This window comes from Geotrypetes seraphini, chromosome 1 (assembly GCF_902459505.1).
Source record: "Geotrypetes seraphini chromosome 1, aGeoSer1.1, whole genome shotgun sequence".
Classification (NCBI taxonomy): Eukaryota; Metazoa; Chordata; class Amphibia; order Gymnophiona; family Dermophiidae; genus Geotrypetes; species Geotrypetes seraphini.
The window spans coordinates 451,233,010-451,259,098 of NC_047084.1; the positions used below are offsets into that span (position 1 = coordinate 451,233,010).

The 26,089-nt window shown below is 42.2% G+C and overlaps 1 protein-coding gene across 3 annotated transcripts; it reads left to right on the plus strand.

Annotated features, from left to right (window-relative positions):
• Nucleotides 1–514: 514 nt before the first annotated feature.
• Nucleotides 515–25,673, plus strand: HAUS7 (HAUS augmin like complex subunit 7). 3 transcript variants are annotated; one of them, XM_033921180.1, is made up of 11 exons: nucleotides 515–644; nucleotides 1,514–1,598; nucleotides 6,719–6,834; nucleotides 7,246–7,313; nucleotides 18,137–18,201; nucleotides 18,325–18,437; nucleotides 18,612–18,773; nucleotides 18,936–19,032; nucleotides 23,129–23,338; nucleotides 23,641–23,752; nucleotides 24,300–25,673. In XM_033921180.1, exons 2-11 carry the CDS (start codon nucleotides 1,551–1,553, stop codon nucleotides 24,359–24,361), a joined length of 1,053 nt encoding a protein of 350 aa, XP_033777071.1. In that variant the 5' UTR covers nucleotides 515–644; nucleotides 1,514–1,550; the 3' UTR covers nucleotides 24,362–25,673. The 3 variants fall into 3 exon arrangements, with proteins under 3 accessions (XP_033777071.1, XP_033777088.1, XP_033777079.1); XM_033921197.1 differs by having other exon boundaries at nucleotides 517–644; nucleotides 18,140–18,201; XM_033921188.1 differs by having other exon boundaries at nucleotides 633–684.
• The last annotated feature ends 416 nt before the right edge of the window (nucleotides 25,674–26,089 follow it).

Genomic DNA, 26,089 nt, shown 5'->3' on the forward strand with positions numbered 1-26,089 from the left:
AATTTTGTTTTCCACTGGAATTTACAATATGCAATGATTGGGTGGTGAGGCAATTTTCTCTTGGGGCTGTGGCTCCATGTTGTTGCCTTCATTTCTCTTGTGCATATTTTTGAATTTTAAGTGTGTGTTCTAGAAGTATTAATTTCACTTTTACACCTATTGAGTGATATTTTTTTTGACTTCTGTATTTTACCCTCGATCAGCAGGGCCCAAGACAGCTGCCCTAACCGGCTACTTTGGTAGCTTGTGAAATAGCAAAGTTTTCCCCCTTTTAGTCTCAGCATAGGTTGTGGCTCCATGACACTTTAGCTCTGCCGGACCCTAATGCTTCTCCCTCCTTAGGCTGAGACTAAAAGTGGCACGGACCTTTTGGCAAAAGTTTTAGTCCCCCTCCGGTATCTCTCTCTCAAGCCCAAAGTCCCAGCCTTGGGCCGCAACTTTCCCTCACTCTCCACCTCTCCAGATTCCACCTTCCGAACCAAGAGATCGCCCGCGACACGCCCACGCGTCTTCCTTCTTCCAGTGTCCCGCCCCCTCCCCCTCGGACCCGCCTTTTCTCCCTCGGTCGAGATCGGGCTTTGCCGGAAACAGGAAGTGCGTCAAGGGCGGGGCGCTGGAGAAAGAACTCGGCGGGATTTTGGAAGGTAGGATGGGAGAAGGAGTTTGAGGTTCAGAGAGAGAGAGGTACGCTGGTTTGGGGAAAGTGAAATAGAGGGCAGACCATGAGAGAGAGGACGTGTGAAGAAGAGGGGTGCTCGGCGTGTGACAGCTGTGGTTGCTGCCTTATGCCTTGGATTGGGAAGGGAAGGGGGGGGGGTCTGTTTGTTGAGCTCAAGTGGTATGTGGCAGAGTTGTTACTATTGCAGCTAGAGCAAAGCTCGTGCTATCCAACTTTCTGATCTAGGTAGAGAAGTGCTCTGCCACTAATGTCAAACGGGGAATGAGGTGTAGGGAGAGAGGGAAGAAGTTGGGCGAAGGGAAAACAAATAGAAAAATAACAACTTCGTTGTGTGGCAACTTGGTGTTTTTTTTTTAATGCAAAGAAATGTTATTTTGGAAAATATATGATTTTAGAATTGTTGCAGGGTCAGGTCCACCTTTTCGCCCCAGCTGCTTTATCCTGGTTTAGAACAACATTATCTCCATTAAAGAGTGGTATTAGTCAAAACGTTTCAGCAATTCTGTTTGTTGCCAATGTTTTTGAGCAAATACAGTGGCTGGATAATGCTAATGAAGAAAGACTAACCAAATGTGGTTTTAGTTTCAAATTTGGTTTTTATTGTGTTTTGTGATTGCTTTATTCTGGTATGTTATGGTTTTGTTTTGGATTTTTTTTTATATAAACTGCTTTGACACTGAAATGTATTTAGTGGTATATTATGCAGCCCTCCACTTCAATCTCTTCCATCTCTATGCCTGTTTGCAATTAATATCTTTTCATTTTTATTATCTATTAATATATATTTTTAGTCACTGTGAATTGAGGTTTTCATGTAATAATTTTGTATTTCAGATCTGGTGAAGCCAACTGAAACAGTGCAGAAGTGAAGATGGCAGGCACTCTGAGTTTGGCAATTTCTGTGTACCAAAGGTTAAAGGTTAGCAGCGGTTGCTATGGGAAGAGCTTGTACTAGAATAGGAGGGATGACACTGAATGGCCAATTATACTAAAAAAGAAAAAAAAGAACCCATGAGCTTCTCTCCTCTGTATGAACAGATCTGGCTGTTAGTATGCAGGGAGCTGTGCTGCTTTGGCAGTAGGGGGCTCTGGAACATCATGGGACTCATGGCAGCAACATATTCTGTTCACCCACCAATTCTTAAAAGTTGTTGCATTTCACTATACTTTAGTAATCAGATGTAGTATTGGGAACGGGATATTTTTTATTTTTAAGCCTTCTTTTCAGTTAGTAAGCTCTTCAGTCATATTTGTGTGTATCTCTTTAATAATAACTTTTGTTTAGTGTCTGATTTATGCCAAATGTTTCAGCACAAATTAATTTCCTTTAGTAATTTCAGGGATACTAAGATATAAGGACAAGGTCAGAAAGAAGTTTATAATTAATATAGAACACAACTGACCTCTTTAAAGATAACTAGCCTATAGAGAGTGATCAAAAAATGTGTATAAAAATGCTCAGAGATGTAAAACTCTGAAGGGAAGGTTCAAAAACATTTAGAATTGACTTCACCAACTTTACAGCAGCGATGCGCTTTGCAAGTCACGAAGTTAGATAACATCATCATGATTAACATTCAGGAACTCTTTTGAACACGTACCACTCGGGTCTCCTGAAGCAGGAATCAAAATGGGACCCCATAAATCCTGTCTATGAGCTAAGTGAAAATTTTCATCAACCTTAAAGTGCAGTGACAGTTGCATGATATAAGAAGGAGAAAATATTGAATAACTGAAATGCTTCAAGAATTAGATTGCATTTAATTAATAGCCTTTGAGTATGTGATCAAAGATCTTTTATGAAATGACAATGACTGAAAGGTAAACTCTTCACCCAAGGGAGGTTTTTCAGCCTTCCCTTCAGAGTTTTACATCTCTGAGCATTTTTATACACATTTTTTTTATCACTCTCTATAGGCTAGTTACCTTTAAAGAGGTCAGTTGTGTTCTATATTAAATGTTTCAGCATGTCAGAGAGTCCAGGGGGATTAAATAAATGACTGGGTATATAACAACAATTTGGCTCATGAGGGATCTATGGTAGAGCTGTAAAATGATCATGCAACACATATGCAGCATGATAAATATTCTTTTCAAGTTTCATAATAATGGTACTTTGAAATGTAATGTGAACAAACAAAAATAATTGTGTACACATCCATTTTTAGACTCTCCAATAATCTACATTTTATTATAATTAAGAGCAATCTCTCATGTACCTTTCTGCCTTTAAGTCTATTGTGCTTATCTATTAGTATTTACTTTTAAGCCTGCTATTAGAGCAGTGTTTCTAAACCCAGTCCTTGGGACACACTCGGCAACTGGGTTTTCAGGATACCCACAGTGAATATGTATGAGATAAGGTATGCACGCATTGTCTCCTTGATATGCAAATCTCTCTCATGCATATTCATTTTGAAAATCTGAGAAGTATTATTTTAGGGGACCCATGTTAATCTGTATGCATGGTGAGAGAATTGAAGTGTATTTTGGCCACTGACCTTAACTAAAGTATTTGTGCATTGGCCTCGGAGGGGGAGGGGGTTATACCTCAGCTGCAGTATCTGAGAGGTCCACTCTATAGGGTTAGGGTGGGGTTCACTGTTGCCAACAGGCAGCTTTACAGCCCTTAAACAGCTGTGATGAACTGCACAATGAGGTGGCTGCCACAGAAATAGTTATTAGTTGGAGGTCTTCAGAAGAGAGCAACAAGTCAGAGTAAGGGAGATGTTGTAGATTCAGTTTACATATCAATTGTGCAACTGATGAGAAAAACTCATCCAAACCAAAAAGACCTCAACGACTTGATCACAGTTCTTGGTCTCATCAAATCCAGTGCCAAGCTTTTGACATCTAGGCCCAAACAGTGGAACTTGGATGAAAGTGTTCAAGTCACAGATCAGAGGAAGTGTCACCAAGCTTTTTCCACCTTCTTTACCCATCAAGATGGGCTCTGCTTCTGCCACAACGTGATCAGTCTGAGACAATTGGAATTGCTTGTAACCCAAAAGAGTGGCATCTCTTCATTGACAGCTCATCCAGGAGCATCAATTAAAGTCGTGTTGCTCCATAACAGGAACAAATGCCCATTTTTTCCTCTGGCTCAATCAATGCACCACAAAGAGGATTTCAACAGCATTAAGACTTTACAAAGTGCCTTGAAGTATTACATTACATTCTGACTTATTAGCCAATCGAAGCCCTTACAAGTTCATTGCGGATAACAATATATTTCTATTACTAGAAACAAACCCAGTTAAACGTAACCCAATGACGATATTCAAATAGAATATTAACAGTTGAAGATTATACATTTCAAGATAAAAATTTTTAAACAAGAATGTCTTTAATAGTTTTCTAAAAATAGTATATTGACCTATCGATCTTATTAAAATAAGACTTTGAGGTCATCTGAAACTTCATAATGGTGGCACTTTTACCAAGTTTCCTTGCTATCTCTGCCTTTGGAACAGCAGGGACACAAAGATGCACTACCAAAGGCAGGACTGGCCACAAAGGATCAAGTTCCCTGAAGAGAGAAACAACGTCAAATGTGAACTACTCATGTACCCCCAGAAGGTGCTGATGCCACCATAGCATATCAAATTAAGCTTAATAAAACAATTTGTCAGAGCTCTAGATAAGGAGCAGCCTTCAAGCTGGTATCTTCGTTGGACCACAGATAAAGAAGATCCTAGAGTGCAAAGAATTCACCCAAGAAGATAACTAGGAAGAAGAAAGCAGCTTGGAACAGCTTAGTTGCAGTGGTTCAAGGCTTCCTGGGCAGTCACGAAGTCAAAAACTACAAGGAGTTGGTTGAGAATCTGGTGAAGAATTATAGTAAAATAGGCTGTAGATGTCTCTCAAAGTTCATGTCCTTGATGCTCATCTTGAGACATTCATGGAGAATATGGGAGCAGAACTCAGAGGAGCAAGGTGAGCACTTCCACCAGGATATACTGGATTTTGAACATTGCTACCAAGGATATATGAGAACATGATGGGAGACTGCGCTTTATGAAAGTGACTTACAATATAATTGCAAATCGGGAAAAACTACTCACTTCTAAATTTTCTGTGGTCATCTTTGTATAAAGTCAATATAAATATATGTTAATTGTGATTCATATGTTGCTTTTTATGACTATAAGAATGAAAAGATGAAAATTCAGCATTTTTACATTTAAATAGGTAAATTGCACAATTTTACTATCCTGGTCACAAAAGTAAAATTTTTTATGGAAATAACAGACATTTTCTATACTTTTTAGGAATGAGCAATTAGGAAATTACACTTATTGCCCAGGAACAAACATTGTGTTACATAGAGCTTCTTTTACTAAGGTGCACTAGCATTTTTAGCGCACGCAGGAAATTACTGCGCACTACGCAGCTAGAACTAATACCAGCTCAATGCTGGCTTTAAGGTCTAGCGCACACAGCAATGTAGCGCGCGCTATTCCATGCGTTAAAGCCCTAACGCAGTTTAGTAAAAGGAGCCCATAGTGTAAATACACTAACTTCATATAAAAACAATGATAAGACTAAAAGGCATCCTTTCTCATAAAATGCCATATTATTCCTCCTAATCCTTCCCCCCATACTATAATACTACAGTAGACTCTCCACTATCCAGCACCCATGGGGACTGGTGGATGCTGGATAACTGTAATTTTTGGTTGCTTGAGAATTACTGTAAAAATAGTTTTGTCTTCCCACCTCACTCTATCATCCTCCCCTCCCCCCCACACACACACACTTGTAGGTTCAGCATCTGTTCTTCTTTCTGAGTCACTTTCTCTCCCCCCTCCCTTCTATTCCACTTCCTTTCCCCACTCCCTCCCTTACCCGAAGCAACAGAGCTGGTGCTGACAACCCCCTCCCTCCATTCCCAATTCAGCAGAGCCAGTCCTGACAACCCCCTGTCAGTCAAGCAGTAATCTCACCTGGCAAGCAGAGGAAACACCGGTAAACAGGCAACTTTTGGCCAGCCCCAGCAGGGCCTTTCCTCTGCTGCTGATGCCTCTGGGGAGGGAGGGAGGGAGGGGAGTGTTGGGTCAGGAGCATGACTTCAGACATTGTCTGAGGTGCGCGGGAGACAAATTATTTTTCTGGTTAGTTGAGTGCCAGCTAACTGAGAGTCTACTGTATTTCATATTAGCACCAACCATTGCAAATGCAATAATTGAAGGAACAGACCTTGATGTTGTTATGACACCTCTGACACAGGCTTCCCAGTGATCCATAGAATATTCCTGCTTAATCCTTACACCGAGCCCTTCAACTCATCCCTCTCCCCCATCTGGATTACTAGATGCATTATTCACAATATCCTAGATTTACTGACCGTTGATTTGACCACCAAGCTTCTTGCTCTCAGGAACAATGAATGAACATATGGTTCCCACACTTGTAAAAACTGTGTTTTCTTTCTAGGAATATTTAGCTTCCTGAATCTCCATGAGATTTAACTCATGCACTTTATTTCTCCACTTCCAAAAGGAGGGGGCAGTGTTCTTTTACTATACTTATTTCTATAGTGCTGCTAGGCATACACATCGCTGTACATCGGTGTTCTCTGTCCATGATACCAAGATACATGTGCCTTTGTTCTGACAGATTTAAAAACTATTGAAAATGCAGTTATTTGTATCTGCTTTCATGTAAGGTAATAGATGCAAGTGGGCAAGACTCAGTTTTTTGTAATATGGAAACCATCTAGATTTAGATGATATATAAATTTTTAAAATAAATAATATAATCTCTAGATATAACAGAACTCCAAAATCTATGAACCTTGGTATTCTTTGATCTTTATTTAAACCGCACATTCATATATTTCCCCTGAAGTGCTTTTGTGAAAAGGCTGAAATATGGGCTTCTGTGGTGAAACATTTAGATTCACTGTAGCAGTCGATGATGACGACAACCAAAATGGCTCCCTATAGTTTTACATATCTTGAAAATGTGTTGGCATTTATATGGTTGTCAAAATACTGATACTACCTTTTACTTCTGATATTTTTTCTTTTTTTAAAGGAGCTGAAATGTCCATCCTTGGAAGGCCTCTTTCTGACAGATCCAGAAACCATGCAGGAGCTACTCTGCATTCCTTCCATTCACCGCTTGGACATTTTAGAGTGGATGTGCACTCAGTACGGTCAACTTATTGTACAAATGTTATCAGGTCTCCAAAAGCTTGCTATAAGACGGTCCATTTTGGGGAACATCTGTAATATTTGTCTCTCTTTAAGTTTGCTAAAACAAAAATGGGATGATAGAGCTTTATAATGTGTTTTGAAGGTTAAACCCCAAGGTTCCCTAAAACTAAATTACAACAGACATATTATTCATTTCCAGAGAACTCTGGGAGATTTATAAATCTGTAGAGTTCTTACTGTATAGAATTGATTGTCTTCCTCTATAACTGATTTTTTTTTCTCCTCCTTTACGGTTTCATTTCCTCTTTTATCTGTTTCTTTCTGTCCTTCTTTGCTGCCCATTTCAGTTCCTTTATATGTTTACCAAGCTTTTGTCCAGTACTGTCATGTTTTATCTCTTTACAGGGTATACCCATCCCTTCGAGACCACTTTTCTTCCCTGAGAGAATCCCAGTCAGAAATGAAAGTTAAAGGTGAGAGTTCATCTTTATTCTGCAGTCAGTGTATTTCTGGTCATCTGTCATTAAAAAATGTGCAGAGGTCATCTGCTCCCCCTCCCCCCCCATACTGCTGATTGTGTCACTATTGGACAAAAATAAAATCCACTTTCTTATTTTTACACTTTGGTCTTTACAGCTATGCCAGATCATCTCTTTTTTAAAAAAAATCTTTATTCATTTTCAATCTTACATCAAGTGTACAAACATCAAAACAATAAAATTAAACATATCACTTGACAATCTTTCTACTTTATCTTATAATACATAAAATTACCACCCTCCCCTCCCATCATTCCCTCTATTATTTTCCCAATATGAAAACTAATATATAAAACCTCCCCCTTCTTATCATTATACGGTGTATATTTCATTAGAAAATGGATATATAATTTGCTTATCTATAACATGAGTTCTCTAGCATTCAATGTATTCTTGCCATGCTGCTGCTACCTTGGGAGGCCCGGAGGTATGTCAGATCTCATGGTAGGAGGTTTAGTGGGGTGCTACTGCACAGGGGGATGGGAGGGAGGGATGGAAAGCTGCTAGATATTCAAGCCATAGAACCAGTCTCTCTAGAACAGTGGTTCCCAACCCTGTCCTGGAGGACCAACAGTCCAATCGGGTTTTCAAGCTAGCCCTAATAAATATGCATGAGAGAGATTTGCATATAATGGAAGTGACAGGCATGCAAATCTGCTCCATGCATATTCATTAGGGCTATCCTGAAAACCTGACCTGCCTGTGGCTCTTGAGGACCGGAATTGCCTACCCCTATCCTAGAAGATCTGGGACGCTTTGGTCTTACGGCATGGCTCTTGAGCGTGCAGCACTAGTCCAATAAGCATACTCAGAAGTATTCATTGCTATTTTCCTTAGAGCCAAAAAGCCAACAATTGTTTCAATGGTTGCTTAGGCATGGGAGACGTTTCAGTTCTGGTGCAGCAAAGAAACATTAGAGCCGGGCAATGCCCTCATCTCATTGGTACTAGTGTTCCTCCAAGAGAATCTTGACAAGGGCTTCTGGGGCCAAGAGAGCTTTGCTAGTGGTCCTCCCAGACATAGTCTGGTTACTGAAAGGCACCCTAAGACTACAACCCCCAATTTGAGACCTGTTTCCATTCTGGAACCTTAATATAGTTTTAGAGGGACTCAGCAGAGCCCCATATGAGCCCTTACAAGAGGCCTCCCTCGTGGATCTGACAAAGCAGTCTCCTTGGCGGCAATTACTTCTGCCAGGAATATCTCAAAATTACAGGCCCTGTTGTGTAAAGAGTCGTTCTTCAGGTTCACGGAAGCAGGAGTAACCTTATTTATGGTTCCCTCTTTTCTACCGAAGGTCATTACAGTGTTTCCTGTTAGGTTACCAGTATTTCACCCCCACAGGGTCCAAGAAGAAAGATGAGGCCTTAAAGTTTGACATCAGGAGAGTCCTATTGCATTACCTGGAGGTGATCAATATGTTTTGTCTCGCAGATCTTCTTTTCATGTTAACCAATCAGGCAAGACGAAGCAGACCCACTTCTAAGGCCTCCATCTCTAGATGGATTCATAGAACTATATTTGTATACATTGGTTGCGGCAATCAGCCGCTGTTCTCATTAAAGGAGCATTCAACAAGTGGCATGGCCTCCTCTTAGGCAGAAGCAAGGGCAATTCCTCCTGAGGAGATTTGTAGATCAGTGACCTGGTCCTCCCTTCATACTTTCACAAAATTCTACAGGGTGGACATAGCATAGGAGGAAGATGCTTTTGGGTCCTTGCGGCAACTCGTGGTACTACAGGAAATTCCACGAACAGCTGTGAGAGTTTGCAGCAGCTATTTAGAAGGCAGCTGCAAGGAGCAAGAAGACTGCGCTCCTGCCACAAAGACCCCTGCTGGACTACAAGGTACATCGGTAGGCCCTGAGGGGGGAGGGGGAGGATCGTGGGGTTGGGAAGGAGATTAAAGGGTTGGGCCCTGTAGAGCGATTCAATAGGGCAGCCTCTGGGCCTTTGCTAGGCTGACCCGCCTCCGATGATACAATTTCCTCTGAGGTGGCCGGCCTAGCGAAGGTCCCAAAGCTGCCTGATGGAATTGATAAAGTAACACTAGCGGCAGGTGTGTGGGAAAGTTAAATGCACAGTGAGCTGCTGCTGCTGCAAGTCTGGGAGGGCTGGGGAGAGAAGACGGTGGCAAAATGCGACGGCAGAAGGAGGGTGGGAGACTTACAGCACCGTGCCACATACCTCCTGACAATGTTGTGCGTATCCCCTGGGGTACACATACCACATGTAGAGAACCTCAGCTGTACATCACTAAGCAAATAAAAGAATAGTATAGTCTTCCTGAGAGCATTCTCAAAAAATAGGATAGAAAATGTATCCAGGCAGGAACTGATAATGTAATATGTATTTCCCCACAAGTCTTTACATCAGGATCAAGCTAGGCTGAGAGACTTGAACAGAGGGATTAGTAAGAATTACCAGAATGGGCTCTTTCTCCCAATATGATTTGGATTAGCAATTCTCCACTGCAACTTGAAAGAAAACCCATAACTGAGTATTAAAGCCTAAAATGAATCAACATAATTTGACTTTCTCTGGACTCTATCTTTATTGGCCACCAAGGGGATCTGAATGTCTGCCAGGATCCCCAGACTACAATTGCAGAAAAAAATTTATGAGACTGAACTTTAAAACTTTACAGTTTTTCTTACAACTAATGACTTATTTCTTTGTTTTAAAAGTTGTATCTTTTCACCAGCAACAACTAAGTACTACTTTGTGTGTTACTGAAATTATTACTAAGCCTATGAAATTATGAGACAGTAATAGGTCAATTGAAATAATTTGTGTTTTACTGGATGTAATTCTAGAAAATTGTATGCATTTTCATCCTGTCTGGAATTTATCTGTCCTTTATTTTCGTTCACTTCAAGAGATTCTTTCTTCATATATAGTCCTGACAGTACAGTGAAGAGAATGAAGATACCACCAGCTGATAGGAGATGGGGCTGTGTCTTCTACAACAGATAACATAGAAACATAGAAAAAAGCAGCAGAAAAGGGCTATAGCCCACCAAGTCTGCCCATTCCAAGTATCCCCTCCCTTGAATTTACTCCCTTAAAGATCCCACGTGAGTATCCCATTTTCTCTTAAAATCCGTCACGCTGCTGGCCTTTATCACCTGGAGTGGGAGTCTGTTCCAATGATCCACTACTCTTTCGGTGAAGAAGTACTTCCTGGAGTCGCCATGAAACTTCCCTCCCCTGATTTTCAGCGGATGCCCTCTGGTGGTCAAGGGTCCCATGAGCCAGAAGATATCATCTTCTGACTCGATGCGTCCCGTGATGTACTTATATGTTTCAATCATATCTCCCCGTTCTCTTCTTTCCCCAAGTGAGTACAGCCGCAATTTTTTTAATCTTTCTTCATACGTGAGATCCTTGAGCCCCAAGACCATCCTGGTGGCCGTTCGCTGAACCGACTCGATCCTCAGCACGTCCTTTCGGTAGTGTGGTCTCCAAAACTGAACACAGTACTCCAAGTGAGGCCTCACCATGGCTCTGTACAACGGCATCATAACCTCAGGTCTCCTGCTGACGAAACCTCTGCGGATACACCCCATCATTTGTCTTGCCCTGGAGGAAGCCTTCTCCACTTGATTGGCAACCTTCATGTCCTCACTAATGATCACCCCTAGGTCGCGTTCCGCCGTGATCCTAACCAAGGTCTCACCATTTAGTGCATAAGTTCTACGCGGGTTTCTCTTACCCAGGTGCATTATCTTGCATTTTTTAGCATTGAAGCCTAGCTGCCAAGTAGTTGACCATTGTCCCAGCAACAGTAGGTCATGTGTCATATTATCAGGTAATAAGCTTTTGCCTACTATGTTGCAAAGTTTGGTGTCGTCGGCGAACAATGATACCCTTCCTCTAAGTCCTTGCGTCATATCTCTTATGAATAAGTTAAATAGAATCGGGCCCAGGACCGAGCCCTGCGGCACTCCACTGATCACGTCCGATGCTTCGGATGGGGTACCATTCACCACCACCTTCTGAAGTCTACCGCTCAGCCAATCCCCAACCCATGTAGTTAGAGTGTCTCCTAATCCTATCGATTTCAGCTTGTTCAGTAATCTTCGATGAGGGACGCTATCAAATGCTTTACTGAAGTCCAAATATACCACATCCAGTGACTCTCCGGCGTCCAGTTGTCTAGTAACCCAGTCAAAAAAGCTAATCAGATTAGATTGGCAGGATCTACCCTGGGTGAACCCGTGTTGGTGTGGATCACGCAGTTTTTCTTCATCTAGGATTGTGTCAAGATTCTGTTTGATCAGTGTTTCCATGAGTTTACACACTATAGACGTGAGACTCACTGGTCTGTAGTTTGCTGTCTCTGTCCTGCAGCCCTTTTTGTGGAGTGGGATTACGTTGGCGGTTTTCCAGTCCAAGGGGACCCTTCCTGTGCTTAGGGAAAGATTGAAAAGAACAGATAATGGTTCTGCCAGGACTTCCCCTAACTCCCTGAGCATTCTGGGGTGTAGGTTATCCGGTCCCATGGCTTTGTTTACTTTGAGTCTTGATAGTTCGTCATAGACGCTACTGGGCGTAAATTTGAAATCTTGAAATGGGTCTTTCTGGTTATCTCCCGTCTGCAGCTGTGGACCAGCTCCCGGCGCTTCGTGGGTGAACACTAAACAGAAGTATTTGTTTAGTAGTTCTGCCTTCTCAGAATCTGATTCCGCAAAGTTAGCGTCCGATTGCTTCAGGCGTACTATCCCATCTTTGTTTCTTTTCCTGTCACTAATATAGCTGAAGAAAGATTTATCCCCTTTCTTAATTTTCCGTGCTAGCTCTTCCTCCATTCGGAGTTTGGCTTCTCTGACTGCTGTTTTGACAGCTTTAGATCTGTCTAGATAGGTCTCTTTCGCCCCCTCTCTGCCTAAATGTTTGTAGGTGATAAATGCGTCTTTTTTCTGTTTAACTAGGTCTGAAATTTCTTTACTGAACCATTGGGGTCTTTTGTTTCTCCTGCGTTTACTTATTGTCTTTATGTATCGGTCTGTTGCTTCGTGTAGGATGGACTTCAGAGACAACCACATATCCTCCACATTGTCAGATATTGCTTGTTTATGTAGCTCCTGATGGACAAAATCTCCCATGCGGTTGAAGTCTGTGCCTCTAAAGTTGAGAACCCTTGTTGCTGTGTTTGTCTTAGGGAAACCTTTCTTGAGGTTGAGCCATACCGCCTCATGATCCAGAGAGGGCAATACCGGACATATGAGCACAACTTGAAGATATCCATAGTGATCAAGTCTGTACTGGTCACAGCTGTCTTAGGAGCGCACAGGAACAGTGTTTCTTGAAGTGAAGAATTTTGTTAACTTGTCTTCCTTGGTGCAGTAAGCTCTTGACAGGATGAAACCCTATAGTATCCATAAGTGTACATATGTATAAGAACAGCATTTTAGGATGTCTGAATAAGGAATTGCTTCACTTGTAGTGATGGAATCAAATATTGTAGGGTAATGAAATGTCTTTATTGTGAAATTTTATTGCCAACTATAGTCCCCTAACTCTGATGACCCATAGCACAGATGTGTTTATATTCTTAGGTAATGAAAACCCTTTACTGTACTGTTCCACATATGGAGTCCTTTTCCCAAAAACTGAAACTTTCCTTTCCCTCTCTAAAAGGCGTTTCACTTGTAGGAAAACTAGGTTCTTCCCTCCCTTTCAGAATCACTCAGCTCTGGAACAACATTACCTCCCCTCTTAGGAATCTGAGCTCCCTCCAACTCTTCCGTAAACATCTGAAAACCTGGTTAATGTCAAAAATGTAACTCCTCCTCCCTCTCTGGTTATTCTAGTCCTCTAAATTTTCTCTTCATTTTGCCTCTTCCCTCCACTGGAGTTCCTTTCTACCCTAACTCTTGTTAACCGTGTCGAGCTTTACGAATGTAGAGATGATGCGGTATACAAACCTAAGGTTTAAATTAGATTAGATTCTTATTATTCAGCTAGTCAAGATTTATTATACCTTGTTTATCTTAACCATGTTACGTCCTGTTATACTTGGTGAGTTATCCTGACACGCCATGATCTTGCGCAGTTACCAGAAGAAACCCCAGCTACTCTGCTGACCTTTGTTATTCTCCCTCTACTATATACCATGATCTGTAAGTCGGGGAACAAAACTAACTAGCCAGTATGGTATATGCAAATCTTTCAGCTTTGAGAGGGGAATGTTGAGGTTATGTGAAAATCATGGGTATGCCTAGCTGTTACTAATAATTAAAACTGCTTTATTTAAATTTGCAGAACGGGACCCTTTGCCCAATCATACCGAGAGAGGGAGCCCATTGTGGTAATTCTTTCTGTTCAAGTCTCTCAGCCTGGCTTGAACAGTCTGGATGGTTGGAACACACTAAAAGTGTACTTGAATGGTGGGGAAGCAATGCTACCCAAGTTAACCTTCTGTCCAGTGGATGTGTCTAAGGATGCCCATTTATCCAGGAAGGAGCTCTGAGCTCCTTCCTGCAGCATTTCTCTTTTGGCTCTTCTGTTTCTTTTACAAACCATGCATCTATGGCTCTGCTGGAGTGCATGTCTAGGTCTACAGTCTTTGGATGCTTGTGCATTGCTTTTTAGGTTTCCAAGATTTAGCATCTGTGCTACCTGGAAATTGAAGGGTTTGATATCGGTAAAAAGCTGATCTGAAAACACAGACCATCTCCAGGTTCGCTAAGATCAGCACAGACTCGTATTTCGTTTTTAATTTTTCCTTTATGATAAGAAAAAGAAGCCTTTTTGCTTTTCTTATGTAAATTATTATTATAGACTATTGTTATTTCAGTGTTGGAACTGGTATTGTATTATTTCTTTTTTTTTTTTTTTTAATTCTTTATTCATTTTTAAACTTTCATCAAATGTACAAAAATTCATAATAAACACAATTAATTTAACCAAAAGTATGTCAAAAGTATAAAATGAAAATAAAGATTTAAAAAAAAAAAAAAGATCAACACAGACTCTGGAGATGGGTAACACTATTTATGCCTTGATATTTTCCTCTGAGGGTGATGCATACCTTCTTGGAGCACTTTACATTTGCTTGTATGAATCTGCATGCTCTTTGGGATGTTCTTGGGTGTATATTTTATAAAGGGGCAAGAATCCTATTTTGCCTTTATAATTGACACTTTATTAGACATAAACATATGCACTCTGTCTAAAATTTCTCCCCATGTCATCATCTTACCAACTTTGTGAACAATTCTTCTACAGTTCACTCACATAAAATCCAAGCTAACCCTGTACACCCCCACCCGACCCCTCCAATCAGAAATGGAGAAACGCCTATGCATCCCCCCAGGAAGGTCCCTCCTGTCAGAAACTGCCCGCAAACCTACAGCCACTTCATCCCCCAACTCTGGAACCAACTCCCCCCACAAATCAGATTACAGAACTCATTGATGACCTTCCGGAAAACAGTAAAGACCCTCCTCTTCAACTAAAATTCATCCACAGTCTACGCCTCCCCCCTTAAACTCCCCCCTCCCCTCTACTCTCTCTTCTCCTTTCTAAACTTCTACTTAAATTGCTGTACAGTCCATTTTTCACCTGTACTAAAATTGCCGTATAGTCCTTGTATTTAAACTACTGTATAGTCTTTGTATTGTGCGCTCCCGAGAGAGGTGATGGAGAGTAAAACTGTGACTGAGTTCAAAGAAGCGTGGGATGAACACAGAAGATTTAGAATCAGAAAATAATATTAAATATTGAACTAGGCCAGTTACTGGGCAGACTTACGGTCTGTGTCTGTGTATGGCCGTTTGGAGGAGGATGGGCAGGGGAGGGCTTCAATGGCTGGGAGGGTGTAGATGGGCTGGAGTAAGTCTTAACAGAGATTTCGGCAGTTGGAACCCAAGCACAGTACCGGGTAAAGCTTTGGATTCTTGCCCAGAAATAGCTAAGAAGAAAAATTACAAAAAATAAAATAAAAAAAAATTTAAATTGAATCAGGTTGGGCAGACTGGATGGACCATTCGGGTCTTTATCTGCCGTCATCTACTATGTTACTATGTCACTGTTTGCTTGTAAGCCGTTCTGAGCTACTGGGAGGACGGGATAAAAATCTAAATAAATAAATGTGGAGCTGGACAGAAAAAATATCTAAAAAAACAGACAAACAGGTTATCTCAAATAAACAGATGACTTGTCACAAGCTGGGAAGAGCAAACCAGCAACCCAATAACCAATTTAAATGGAACCACATTCTCCATATGAGAAATGCTTTCACTTCTCTGTCTTTCAGCTTCAAAAGAAAGTCAAATTAAACCATAAGAAAATGTCTGTGGCTTTGGCTCAGATTTCTCATCTATCTTTATACCCATTTGTAAACCAGTGGTACAGATCATTGTCAAGTTAGAGATGTCTGAACACCCATTGCAAGGGGTGCTATGCATCATCTCCTTTAGTGGGCACAGTTTTCAGTCATCCAGACAGTGCCAGAATGTTATCTATAATGAGAAGGAACTGTAGTGCTGGTTGACTTGACAGAGGGAGTAGAGAATGACACATGGAAAAAAATTTGTCCCCGTCTCCGCTACCATTGTCCCTGCCCCGTCTCTACGACTAATGTCCACGCAGCATCCATACAAGCCTCAGTACTACAGTATTTAGCTTATTCCTTCCTTATAAATCAGAGTTCTGGCTGCTGAGCTAGAGAAAGAGATGTTTAGTTGGCAGGGCTTTGTTTATAAATTTTTAGCAACACAACTACTATACTACTTTATCCTAAAGCAAAAAAAAATAAAATAAATATAAATTTTTTTCTACCTTTGTTGTCTGGTTTCTGCTTTCCTCATCTTCTCATTCAATTCCTTCCATCCACTGTCTGTCTTCTCTCTGTGTATTCCATTTGCTCTGTTACTGTGCCTCTCCTTCACCCCCCCCTCCTCCGCAATTGGTCTGGCACCCTTCTTTCCTCCGCTCCCCCCATAGTCCGGCATCTCTTCTTCTTCCCTTCCAGCGTCTTCTCCCCACTCTCTGTTCCCCATTTTCCTTCAGCGTCTTCTCACCACTCTGTCTTCCACATTTCTCTTCAGCATCTGTTCCTCTCCACCCCCCTTCAGGAATGTTCCATTCTACCGCCCTTCAGCACCCTTCGCGCAGTCCAACCATCTCCCTCCCTCCCTCTTACATTCGTGGCGCGTTACAATGTAATTTGTGCAAGCCGCCGGAGCATGCGAACTTGGTCCCCGTTTCGCTTCTGTATTCCTATTTTCCCCATTTCTAATATCTCCCCTCTTATCTTGCATTGCCCCCCCACCCGTTTGCCATCTCCATGTATGTTCCCTTTATGTCTCTGTCCCTATGCCCCCATGCACATAATTTCCCCTCTGTTTCTGTTACCTTCCTGTGTCAAGATTTCCCCTCTTTTCCATACCAATGTGTCTCTTCTCTCCAACCCCCATCTAGCTTCTTTTCCTCTTTCTCCCCCCCCCTGCTTCCAGCATCTGGCTCCCCTTTCTTTCCTGCCTATGGATTTAATATTTCTCTCCCTCTTCATCCCCTTGGCCCACCATCTCTTTTCCTTTTTACTCCCTCTTCCTAGTGTGAGGGAACACGCACGATCCAGCAGCCCCCTCCTGATCGCCGCGTCCTGCCATCTCCCTCCTTCCACCTCACCTTAGGTGCTGACTTGAATTCTTCTTCTCCAAGCGGCACGCTTTCAATAAGCTGCGCATGCACAGCTGCTTGAATTGTTGAATCTTCTCCTCTGACACAACCGGAAACAGGAAGTTGCATCAAAGGAGAAGATTCAACAACTCAAGCAGCCGTGTGCGTGGCTTATTGAAAGCATGCGGCTGGGAGAAGAAGAATTAAAGTCAACACCTAAGGTGAGGTGGAGGGAGGGAGATGGCGGGACGCAGCGATCAGGTGGGGATGCTGGACCGTGCTGGCTTTTCACTGCGGAGACAAGACCATTCACCGCTCTACGGGATGGTGAATGGCCTTGTCCCTGTCCTCGCAGCAACCACTATTTTCCACGGCTAGCCATGGGTAACAACCATCGTGTCATTCTCTAAGACGGAGCATCCATTCTGTGATAGCACGGTGCTGAAGTCTTTCTAACCTCAATAACTGCTAGTCTTTTATAGAACCTTCTTAAAGTTCTCTGGATGACTCTCATTTTTCAAACTCCTGCTTTTATCCATAGAGTCTTAATTCCATATTCCACTATTAGAACATTGAGATCACAGGACCAACATTTATTAACCATTCCTTCTTTAAAAATCATCAATACTAGACGTCTTACTATCTTCTCGGTGACAGCTCCTCAATCCTGGAATGATCTTCCAACATATATAAGAGAAGAAAAGAATCTAGATAAATTTAAGAGTAAGCTTAAAAGTTTCCTTTTTAATGATGCTTTTAGCGATTAACGATCTTTTATTATCATATTTTTAGTAATTTTCCCCCCCCCCCCCTATGTTATTACCTATTTTTTTTTTTTTTTTTTAATATGCATTGTAACCATTAATGAACTTTCCTTTTGTTTCTAAACAATGTCCAATAATCTATGTTTATTTTAATATTGTGATTTGTGTTTGTAACAGTATTTATTTATATAATATTTTACCCATGTTTTATAACTACGTGTTTTATTTTGTACATCGCCTTGAATTTTGATATGGCGATTAATCAAACTATTTAATAAACTTGGAAACTTGGAAACTGGCATTGTATGTGTGTCCTGAAACTAATTATTCTAATAGTGTGTTTTGTTTCTCTTTATTGACCAGCAGAGATGGCAAGGCTAGGCTTTGAGCTCATGTTATGTCACCAGGACGATCTGGATCTCATTAAGGTAAAGAATTGGCTTAGCATCCATTGTGAGAATGAGCTTTGGTACTATGACAAAATGTTTTTTGTCGTTCTGTGTGTCTTTTTCACATTTAATATAGAGCGCTTATAAGTACCTTTCATGCAGGGTCTTTCCAGCCCTCAGCAGCAGCTGACCTTTTTGGACCAGCTAGTGGATGTCATTGCAAGTTCTAGTGGCAGCTGGCAGAGATTTGGAACTGGAGACTGTACCTCTTCCAGGTAAAAATATTCTTTTTCTTCGTCTTCTGGAGTGTGTTCAAAGGAATATAAAGGCTTTTTCCATCAACATTATTCTCCCTTACCATCTGGTCAGGTGTCCTATTACTAAAAAAAAGAGAAGTAAAAAGATCTCTGTCCTTCCCTCTGACTGAATATTTTGCCTAATCTATGTAGTGCAGAGGAGAGCTTCCAGAAATATATCCGGATGGAGGAGGAATTCCTGAGAGAACTCTTTGCTAGTCCTCACTTCCAGGCAGTGTTGAACCCAGAGTGTAACCCTTGGCCCTCAGACATCAAGCCTCTGCTTTTGGCAGGAGAGGGGGCCCTGCAGAGAAGGTGAGCTTGCACTTACCCTCAGCTCATCCCTGGTGTTGGTCTGTCTGTTGCTTCTTCTCAAACACACTGCTTGTGTGTGTCCAGATGCTCGTAATAGGAAATAATGCAGCGTTTGTCATGATCCGGTAGCAGATGAGTAATTTGTTCTTTTTTTCCTGTCAGAACACAGGCTCCAGGGAAATCCCATGACAATGAACTGGGAAAAGTTTTGAAGGTTCTGACAAATACTGCTTCCACCTTGGAGGATCTGAAACAGGAGGTGAGAGGGGATTCTTTTGGAGAGGTAGCAGTGTGCCGCATAATGAAAGCAATAGTAATGCTTACCAGACCCCAGAGGTCACTGAGGGAAGCAATGTTTAAAGGCAGATTAAATGGCCACTTTGCTCAGAAATCAGGAGATGACCCTTAAGAATAACTGCCTTTACCAATAGGGGCATCTTTGGTAAATTAGCTACTCCCATATCTATGACATCACTACTGTTCATCTGGTATTAATGGCAATAGGCCAAGTAATTGTAGGATAATTATTCCTGTGGTAGCTAAACAAAGACTTGGAGTGAGCAGAAGTCAACAACCATGGTCACTTTACTGGGAAGACTGGCTGGAACACACTGGTTTTTATTTATCATCATTTACTGTGTAGCACAGTGATCCTCTAACTTCTCACATGAAAGGCCACCTGGGACATTTTAAATTTTAGAGAGGGCTGGACAGGGTTTATGGTGGGTGGAACCCCTCTTGGGATTAAAAGGGGATGCAAGGGAACAATAACTTTTGAAATGCTGAGGGAAGAGGCGAGGCAGACCAGTAAATATTTCCTAAAATCTGACAACCCTGGCTGCCCACCATCATCAACAACAACTGTCTGGCCTAGGAACAGAGAGAGCATATTTTGCCTGTTGCCATCCACTCAGACAGTGGCTGTACCCACCACTGTGAACATGTTGAAAACTCAGGAGATGGCACTTTCAGCAGGGAGGAAACGCCAATCCACAAGTTCTGAATAGCTGGTGGGTAGTGACGTAGGGCTGAATGAAATTTGACTGAGGGAACCCCTGATCTAGTGACTGCAAACCTGCAGTGCAGATGACAAAACTGTAACCATGTGCTTAAAGTTATGGTTGTGGGCTGCTTCCAAGGGATTAGTGAGAGGTTGATAAGCACAGACGGAGAGAGACCTTGGTGTGATTGTGTCTGAGGATCTAAAGGCATCTAACACTTTGATAAGGCGGTGGCTGTAACCAGAAGGATGCTAGGCTGTATAGAAAGAGGAATAACCAGCAGAAGAAGGGGGGTATTGATGCCCCTATATAGGTCATTGGTGAGGCAACACTTGGAGTATTGTGCTCAGTTTTGGAGGCTGTATCTAGTGAAGGATATAAAAAGACTTTAAGTGGTCCAGAGAAAGGTGATGAAAATGGTAAGGGGTTTGAACTAAAAGAAGTATGAGAAGTATGTATACTCTAGAGCAGTGTTCTTCAACCGCCGGTCCACAAAAATTTCCTGCCGGTCTGCAAAGGATTCGGGTCCCCTCCATAAACTGCACACTGGGCAGGAAGAGAGGCTCTATTGCCGGCGTTAGTTTACTTGCAACTTCCTGTTGTTGTCACCCATACCGGGACTCCTGCCGCGTATGCCTTCTGCCTTTGCTGGGATTCCTGCTGCTTATGCCTCCTGCCTTCGCTGCATATGTCGGGCCTCCTGCCTTTATCTTGTCTCCCCACTCCTGGACCAGCAGCGGCAGCTCTGTGTGCTTTTAACTTCACACAGCTACCGCTTACAGTAGTTTAGCCATGATTTCATGAGGCAACCTTGGGGCCCTTGCTAGGTCAGTCCGCCTCGCATCATCGAAGCGGGCCGGCCTAGCAAAGGCCCCGAGGCTGCCTGATGAAACTGCATCTAAATTACTGCTAGCGGAAGCTCTGTGGCGAAGTTAAAAGTACACAGAGCTGCTGCTAAGCTAGGGAGAGGAAAAATTTGCTGTAGAAGGAAGGAGGGAAGGGAGAAGGGGTACTGCTGGACAGGAGAGGAGGGAAAGGGTAGGGAAGAGAGTTACTGTTGGATAAGTGGGTGGAGGGAAGGGATAGTGCTGGACAGGGGAGGAAAGAAAATAGGAAGGAAACAGCTGGCAGGGAGATTAGAGGAGGGGAAGGGATCAGGGTGGAATGGAGAGATCAGTTGAGGGAAAGGGGAGAGATAGAGGAATGAGAAAGTAGAGAGAGATTGATGCTGGAAAGGGGGTCAGCAGAGAAGTGAGAGAGGGACAAAGATGCTAGATCTGGTGTAGGAGAGATAAGAGCAGTGAAGCTGGAATGAAACATGTAAAAAGGAGAGGGGGCACAGGCTGGATGGAAAGGGGAGAGAGGCATAGAAAGATGGCAGATACCATATGGAAGGGGGAGATGCTGGATTGAAGAGACAGGGTAGACGCTGGAAGGAAGAAAATGAAAAGACGATGAAAGCAGAAACCAGAGACGACAAAAGGTAGAAAAAAATAATTTTATTTCTATTTTGTGATTTAGAATTTATCAGATTTGAAATATGCATCCTGCTAGAGCTGGTGTTTGACATAACTGAGGACTGCAAAAGCCCAAGCAGTGCTTCTTTAGCTTCCAGCTAGCTTAGGGCTCTTTCTGACCAGGGGGCAGTTGCCCTAGTTGCACTCCCCTAACACTATTTCTGTCATGTGTGACTGCGGTATTCTGTTAGCATGATATTTCTGTGTACCATTCTGTAATAATTTTCAGTTTTCTTGATAGATATATGTGAATGGGAGGGGAGACAGGGGTTTTGTTGATTCTTGATCTGTATTATTTGTATTTATAAAATGACAATTGTGCAGAATATTGTTTCTTTTTATACTTTAATAAAATACGTTCACTATAAAATCATAACTATTTGTGAGGCTTATGCGGATGGGATCGGATGAATTGCGGGGACCGTGGGAAAGGGGTGGAGATGGGTTTTTTTTAATTTCAGTCTTAATAGTTTGCCGGTCCACAAAATAATTCTTTTATTTCCGCCAGTCCATTGGTGTAAAAAGGTTGAAGAATACTGCTCTAGAGGAGGGACAAGGAAGATATGATACAGACATTTAAATATTTTAAAGGAACCAAAGCTTTTCCAAAGAAGGGGTCATGGTAAAACTAGAGGGCATAACTTAAGATTGCAGGGAGGATGACTTGGGAGTAATGTTAGGAAATTATTTTTCATGGAGAGGGTAGTGGATGCCTGGAATGCCCTTTTGAAGGAAGTGGTGGAGAGGAAAATGGTGATGGAACTCAAAAAAACATGGGATAAACACAGAGGATCTCTAATTAGAACTAAGGCTGGTATTGGACAGACTTCTACAGTTTGTGTCCCTTATATGATGATTCAGTATAGGATGGGCTGGAGAGGGCATCAGTGGGATCTCCACCAACTTGGAACATGAGGACGTTACTGGCTAGACTTTACGGTAGATATCCTGCAAACAACAGGATGGTTGGATAGGCTGGAGTGAGCTTAAATGGCAACTTCAGCAGTTGGAACCTAGGACAATACCAGGTGGACTTTAGTCTATGACCCAGAAATATCAAAGAAAAGACAAGTTAATTTAATAATGTATTTTTAATGAGAATAACTAATGGACAGACCGGATGGTCTGAATATTGGCCCCTTGGTATTTTGACTAAGGAAAGGAAGTTATCAATGTGGACTACCATTAAGATGTGTTATTTTACTGTTAACCATTAATTGTAACTAGGCCTCATTGCATAAAATGCCTTAATGGTAGCCCAAGTTGATAATTTATACTCCTCATATTCTTCTTTTACCCTGGGGGTCATCTTGATTTCTCCTGATGCCCTGACCTAATTTTTAATGTTGACATGTGGCTATTCAAGAGAACTGGGAAATCTGTGCTGTGTTACCCTGACTGAAATCTGTCACTGGAGCCAGACATGGCCTAAGATTTCACTTTGTAACTGGATGGCCTTATGCCCTTCAATCCACGGACGGCTGTGGAATCGGTACACCAAACCTTTGACTCAGACAACTGTTTTTTCTACTATCCAACTCGGACTCGGACTCAGACTGATATTAGGCTTTACGTTTTTTGATGTGGATCTAAAGTACTGGTAAATATAACATACTTTAGATTCATACTTGTATGTAATTATAAAATGATTAATTTACCACATATTATATTGTAAGGTTTTATTTTGAAGCTGGGGTTGGAGTCAGTACATTTTTACCTACTTGGACTCCACAGCCCTGGTTCGTGGTTTCACTGATTTTTTTTGGCGATATTTCTGCTTGTATCCGCTTTCTGAACAATTGCTGTGTTTTATATCCTGTCTTTATATTTTGTGCAGTGCTCCTTCTTAGTTGGCAACACCTCCACCAGTGAAACCACAGTGCAAACATTGAAACTTGCCATATCTGACTTCCACCAGCTCATCTCTGCCTTCTCCCAGGTGTATGAGAATGAGTTCCAAGAGCACTGCAGCAGGATGGCTCCTTCCATCAGCGCCTGTGGTCCTCTCTTCCAGGCTGTATTTCAGTCTTTAAGCCTCTGCAGCAAGGTAAAAGCCCGGTGGGGGGGAAACCATGATGCTTGGCATTTCCTCCTCCCAACAGTGGCTGTGACTTATGTATTTCAGTCTTGCTCTCTTTAACCAGGTAAGATCCCAAGATTTCCAGTCATGCCTTCACCTGAGGGCAACATGTGTTTGCTGATTACATCCTAAGTAACTTTGGGTCTGAACTAATCAGATTTCGTGCCGAGCTCTCTCCTTTGGTATGTCTTTATGAACGTCTTTCCCGTTGTTAGGACAAGAGCATAGGGAGCTCATCTAACCACTACCTATGTTTCTTTTGCTTCTAGGAGCTGCAAGCTATTGGTCAGTTAGTGGAAACTTCAGAGAAGATTGTGCAAACAGTAGAGAAGCGGCAACAGGGAGCAGAGACTTGGGGTGGCAGCAACAGGAGCACCTTGCGTAAGTAACCTTCAGCTTTCTGTAGAGCCTCTCCTGCCTCTGGGGGATGTTATACCATGTTCTGAAAGCAATAGTGGAACTGGAGAAGTTACCCAGAAACCAAAGGCTAAAAATAATCCTCCCCATCTGTGGGGAAAAGTAGCTGTGTCACAAAGGGGCCAGATTGGGAGCAGTGAACTGTTGCACGCATAATGGTACCAACTTTGCTCTTGGAAAGTCTGCAGCTCTGAAAGGCTCTCCAGCATGGCTTCTAGTCCCCAAATTTGTGTGGCATTTCCCTTTGAAAATTTGCCTATAGGCCTGTGGTAACAAGTCTCTGCAAGCCCCCTGTACTGCTGCACAGAGTGATCCACCTGGTTAGTGTCCATACCCTGGCCAGCACGTGTCCTATGTAAGAAAAAGGGGAGGTAAAGGAAGAGAACTAAGTTTAATGACATCGGCACACCTCAGCATTGTATTCCCCAAATTCAGATGAGAGCAGTATTGAAGAATCTAAATAGAGAAAACGTTCAGCATAACACTCTTGAATTTTCCTTTTATTCTCTAGCCGAGAAGATCAGTGAGCTGAGGCGCCACTACAGGCAGTTCCAGAACTCCTTTCAGGGCTAAGATGACTACGCTAAGGAGTAATGTTACTCGTGCACACAAGTCTGATGGATAGGAACTCCTCTGCTCCTAGACTGTGCAAGCTCAAACCTAGCTCCTGGAGGCAAGAAAGTTTACGGTTCACATTGAACTGCAGAAGCACCTCATGCACAGTAAAAGAAGAGGATCATGTGTTCTTTTTTTACTCCTCCCCCCCCCAGCTTTAGAGCTTCAGAGCTGTGAGTGTTGGTGGTGCCGCTTACAGTGGTACCTAGATTTCCTCTATAAAGACACAAAAATTTAAGTTTCTTTAGTAACTCTCCAGCTTGGCATAGACATCTTACAAACGGGTTATATCTCATCATGACCAGCAGGTGGAGACTGAAACAAAACTCTGGAATAGTACATAATAGGTGTCTCCTTTGCAATTTCCAACAGCATTCAGGTATATTAGTTGTTATTCCTGTTCGGAGTCTTGTTTATTTCTGTTTCAAGTTCTTGGTTCTGCTTGGCTGTTCAGCAGACTGATAGGAGGAATAGGGAGAGACACCTATTGTGTACTATTCCAGAGTTTTGTTTGTCTCCACCTGCTGGTCATGATGAGAAATAATCCACTTGTAAGATGCCTATGCCGGTCTGGAGAGGCTAAAATAAAGTAAATTAGTAGGTTAGAACCTAATTTCTCCATCGAGATACTGACGTTGGCAGGAAGCACTTATGAAACATTTTATGGATGGATGGGCAGAGATTGGTTTGCTCTCAGAGACTGGTTGGAGAAATCGGGTCCACAACTCCACCTTGAGGGAGAGGCTGGTGAGATGCAACAGGAATGCTGATGCAGTCTGGGATTTGATACATATGTGCTTTTGCTGAGTTGGTGGCTATCCCCACTAGATTGAGGGAAGATTCTGTATCTACTAGCCAGGAAGAAACCCAGTAGAGATCTTCATCACTGGGAGCATTCCACACAAACCTCAACCTGAATCCTGTCATAAACACTGAAGCTTCTCTGCTTGAAATATAATTGTCCTGATAATATGGTAATAGATGGAGGATGCTTTGAGGTCATTTTGCTTCTTGTAGGGACTGAGTTTGAAAATTTTTCTCCAGTATTCATACTCTCCTGGTTCATGCCTGTTCTCCTTGTGAGTGCCTGCTGGGGGTTAAGCTTCTACCAAATGGCATCCCTTTTCTCCATTTCCAAAAAGATAATACTAGAATATTTCCCCCACCTATATCTGAAAACCCCATGCTAAAACAGTATAATTATGATGTTGGTGTATATATTTTGAAGTGAAAGTATTTACATAAAAATGGAGCAGTTGCTGGATGAGAACTATTTGCTTGCTTTGATATAGTTACTGTGTCCCCTGTCAACAACTTAGCTTGGACATTATGATGATGACAAAAGTTGCTTTCCCAGGTCATTCCTGCTGCTTTTAATTATGTAATCTGTAGGCTATCAATTCCATCTGATAAACATCCTGGCAATATTTCTTCCCTTCTGCCTGACTAAGTTGGAGCCATACTGACAGCAATGTCTAAGGATAAGCTGCAGCCCTCAAAGGCTTGGGTTTTACTAAGAGGGATAGACACTGACCCCCACCCTCCTCCTATAAACTTGCACCCACAATTGAATGCTTGGCAAGCAAAGTTGCACATGCAATTTTAATAGAATAATTAGTTGCTAATTGGCATTAACAATTAGCTATAATTGGTGTTAATGGTGCTAATTATCACTAAGCAGTTGTG

What these genes read in the sequence shown, in the direction of transcription:
- HAUS7 (XM_033921180.1), top strand. Translation starts at nt 1,551, where the DNA reads ATGGCAGGCACTCTGAGTTTGGCAATTTCTGTGTACCAAAGGTTAAAG. An exon ending in ACGATCTGGATCTCATTAAG is followed by an intron (nt 18,202 to 18,324) that starts GTAAAGAATTGG and finishes CCTTTCATGCAG; the next exon opens with GGTCTTTCCAGCCCTCAGCA. An exon ending in TGGAGGATCTGAAACAGGAG is followed by an intron (nt 19,033 to 23,128) that starts GTGAGAGGGGAT and finishes TATTTTGTGCAG; the next exon opens with TGCTCCTTCTTAGTTGGCAA.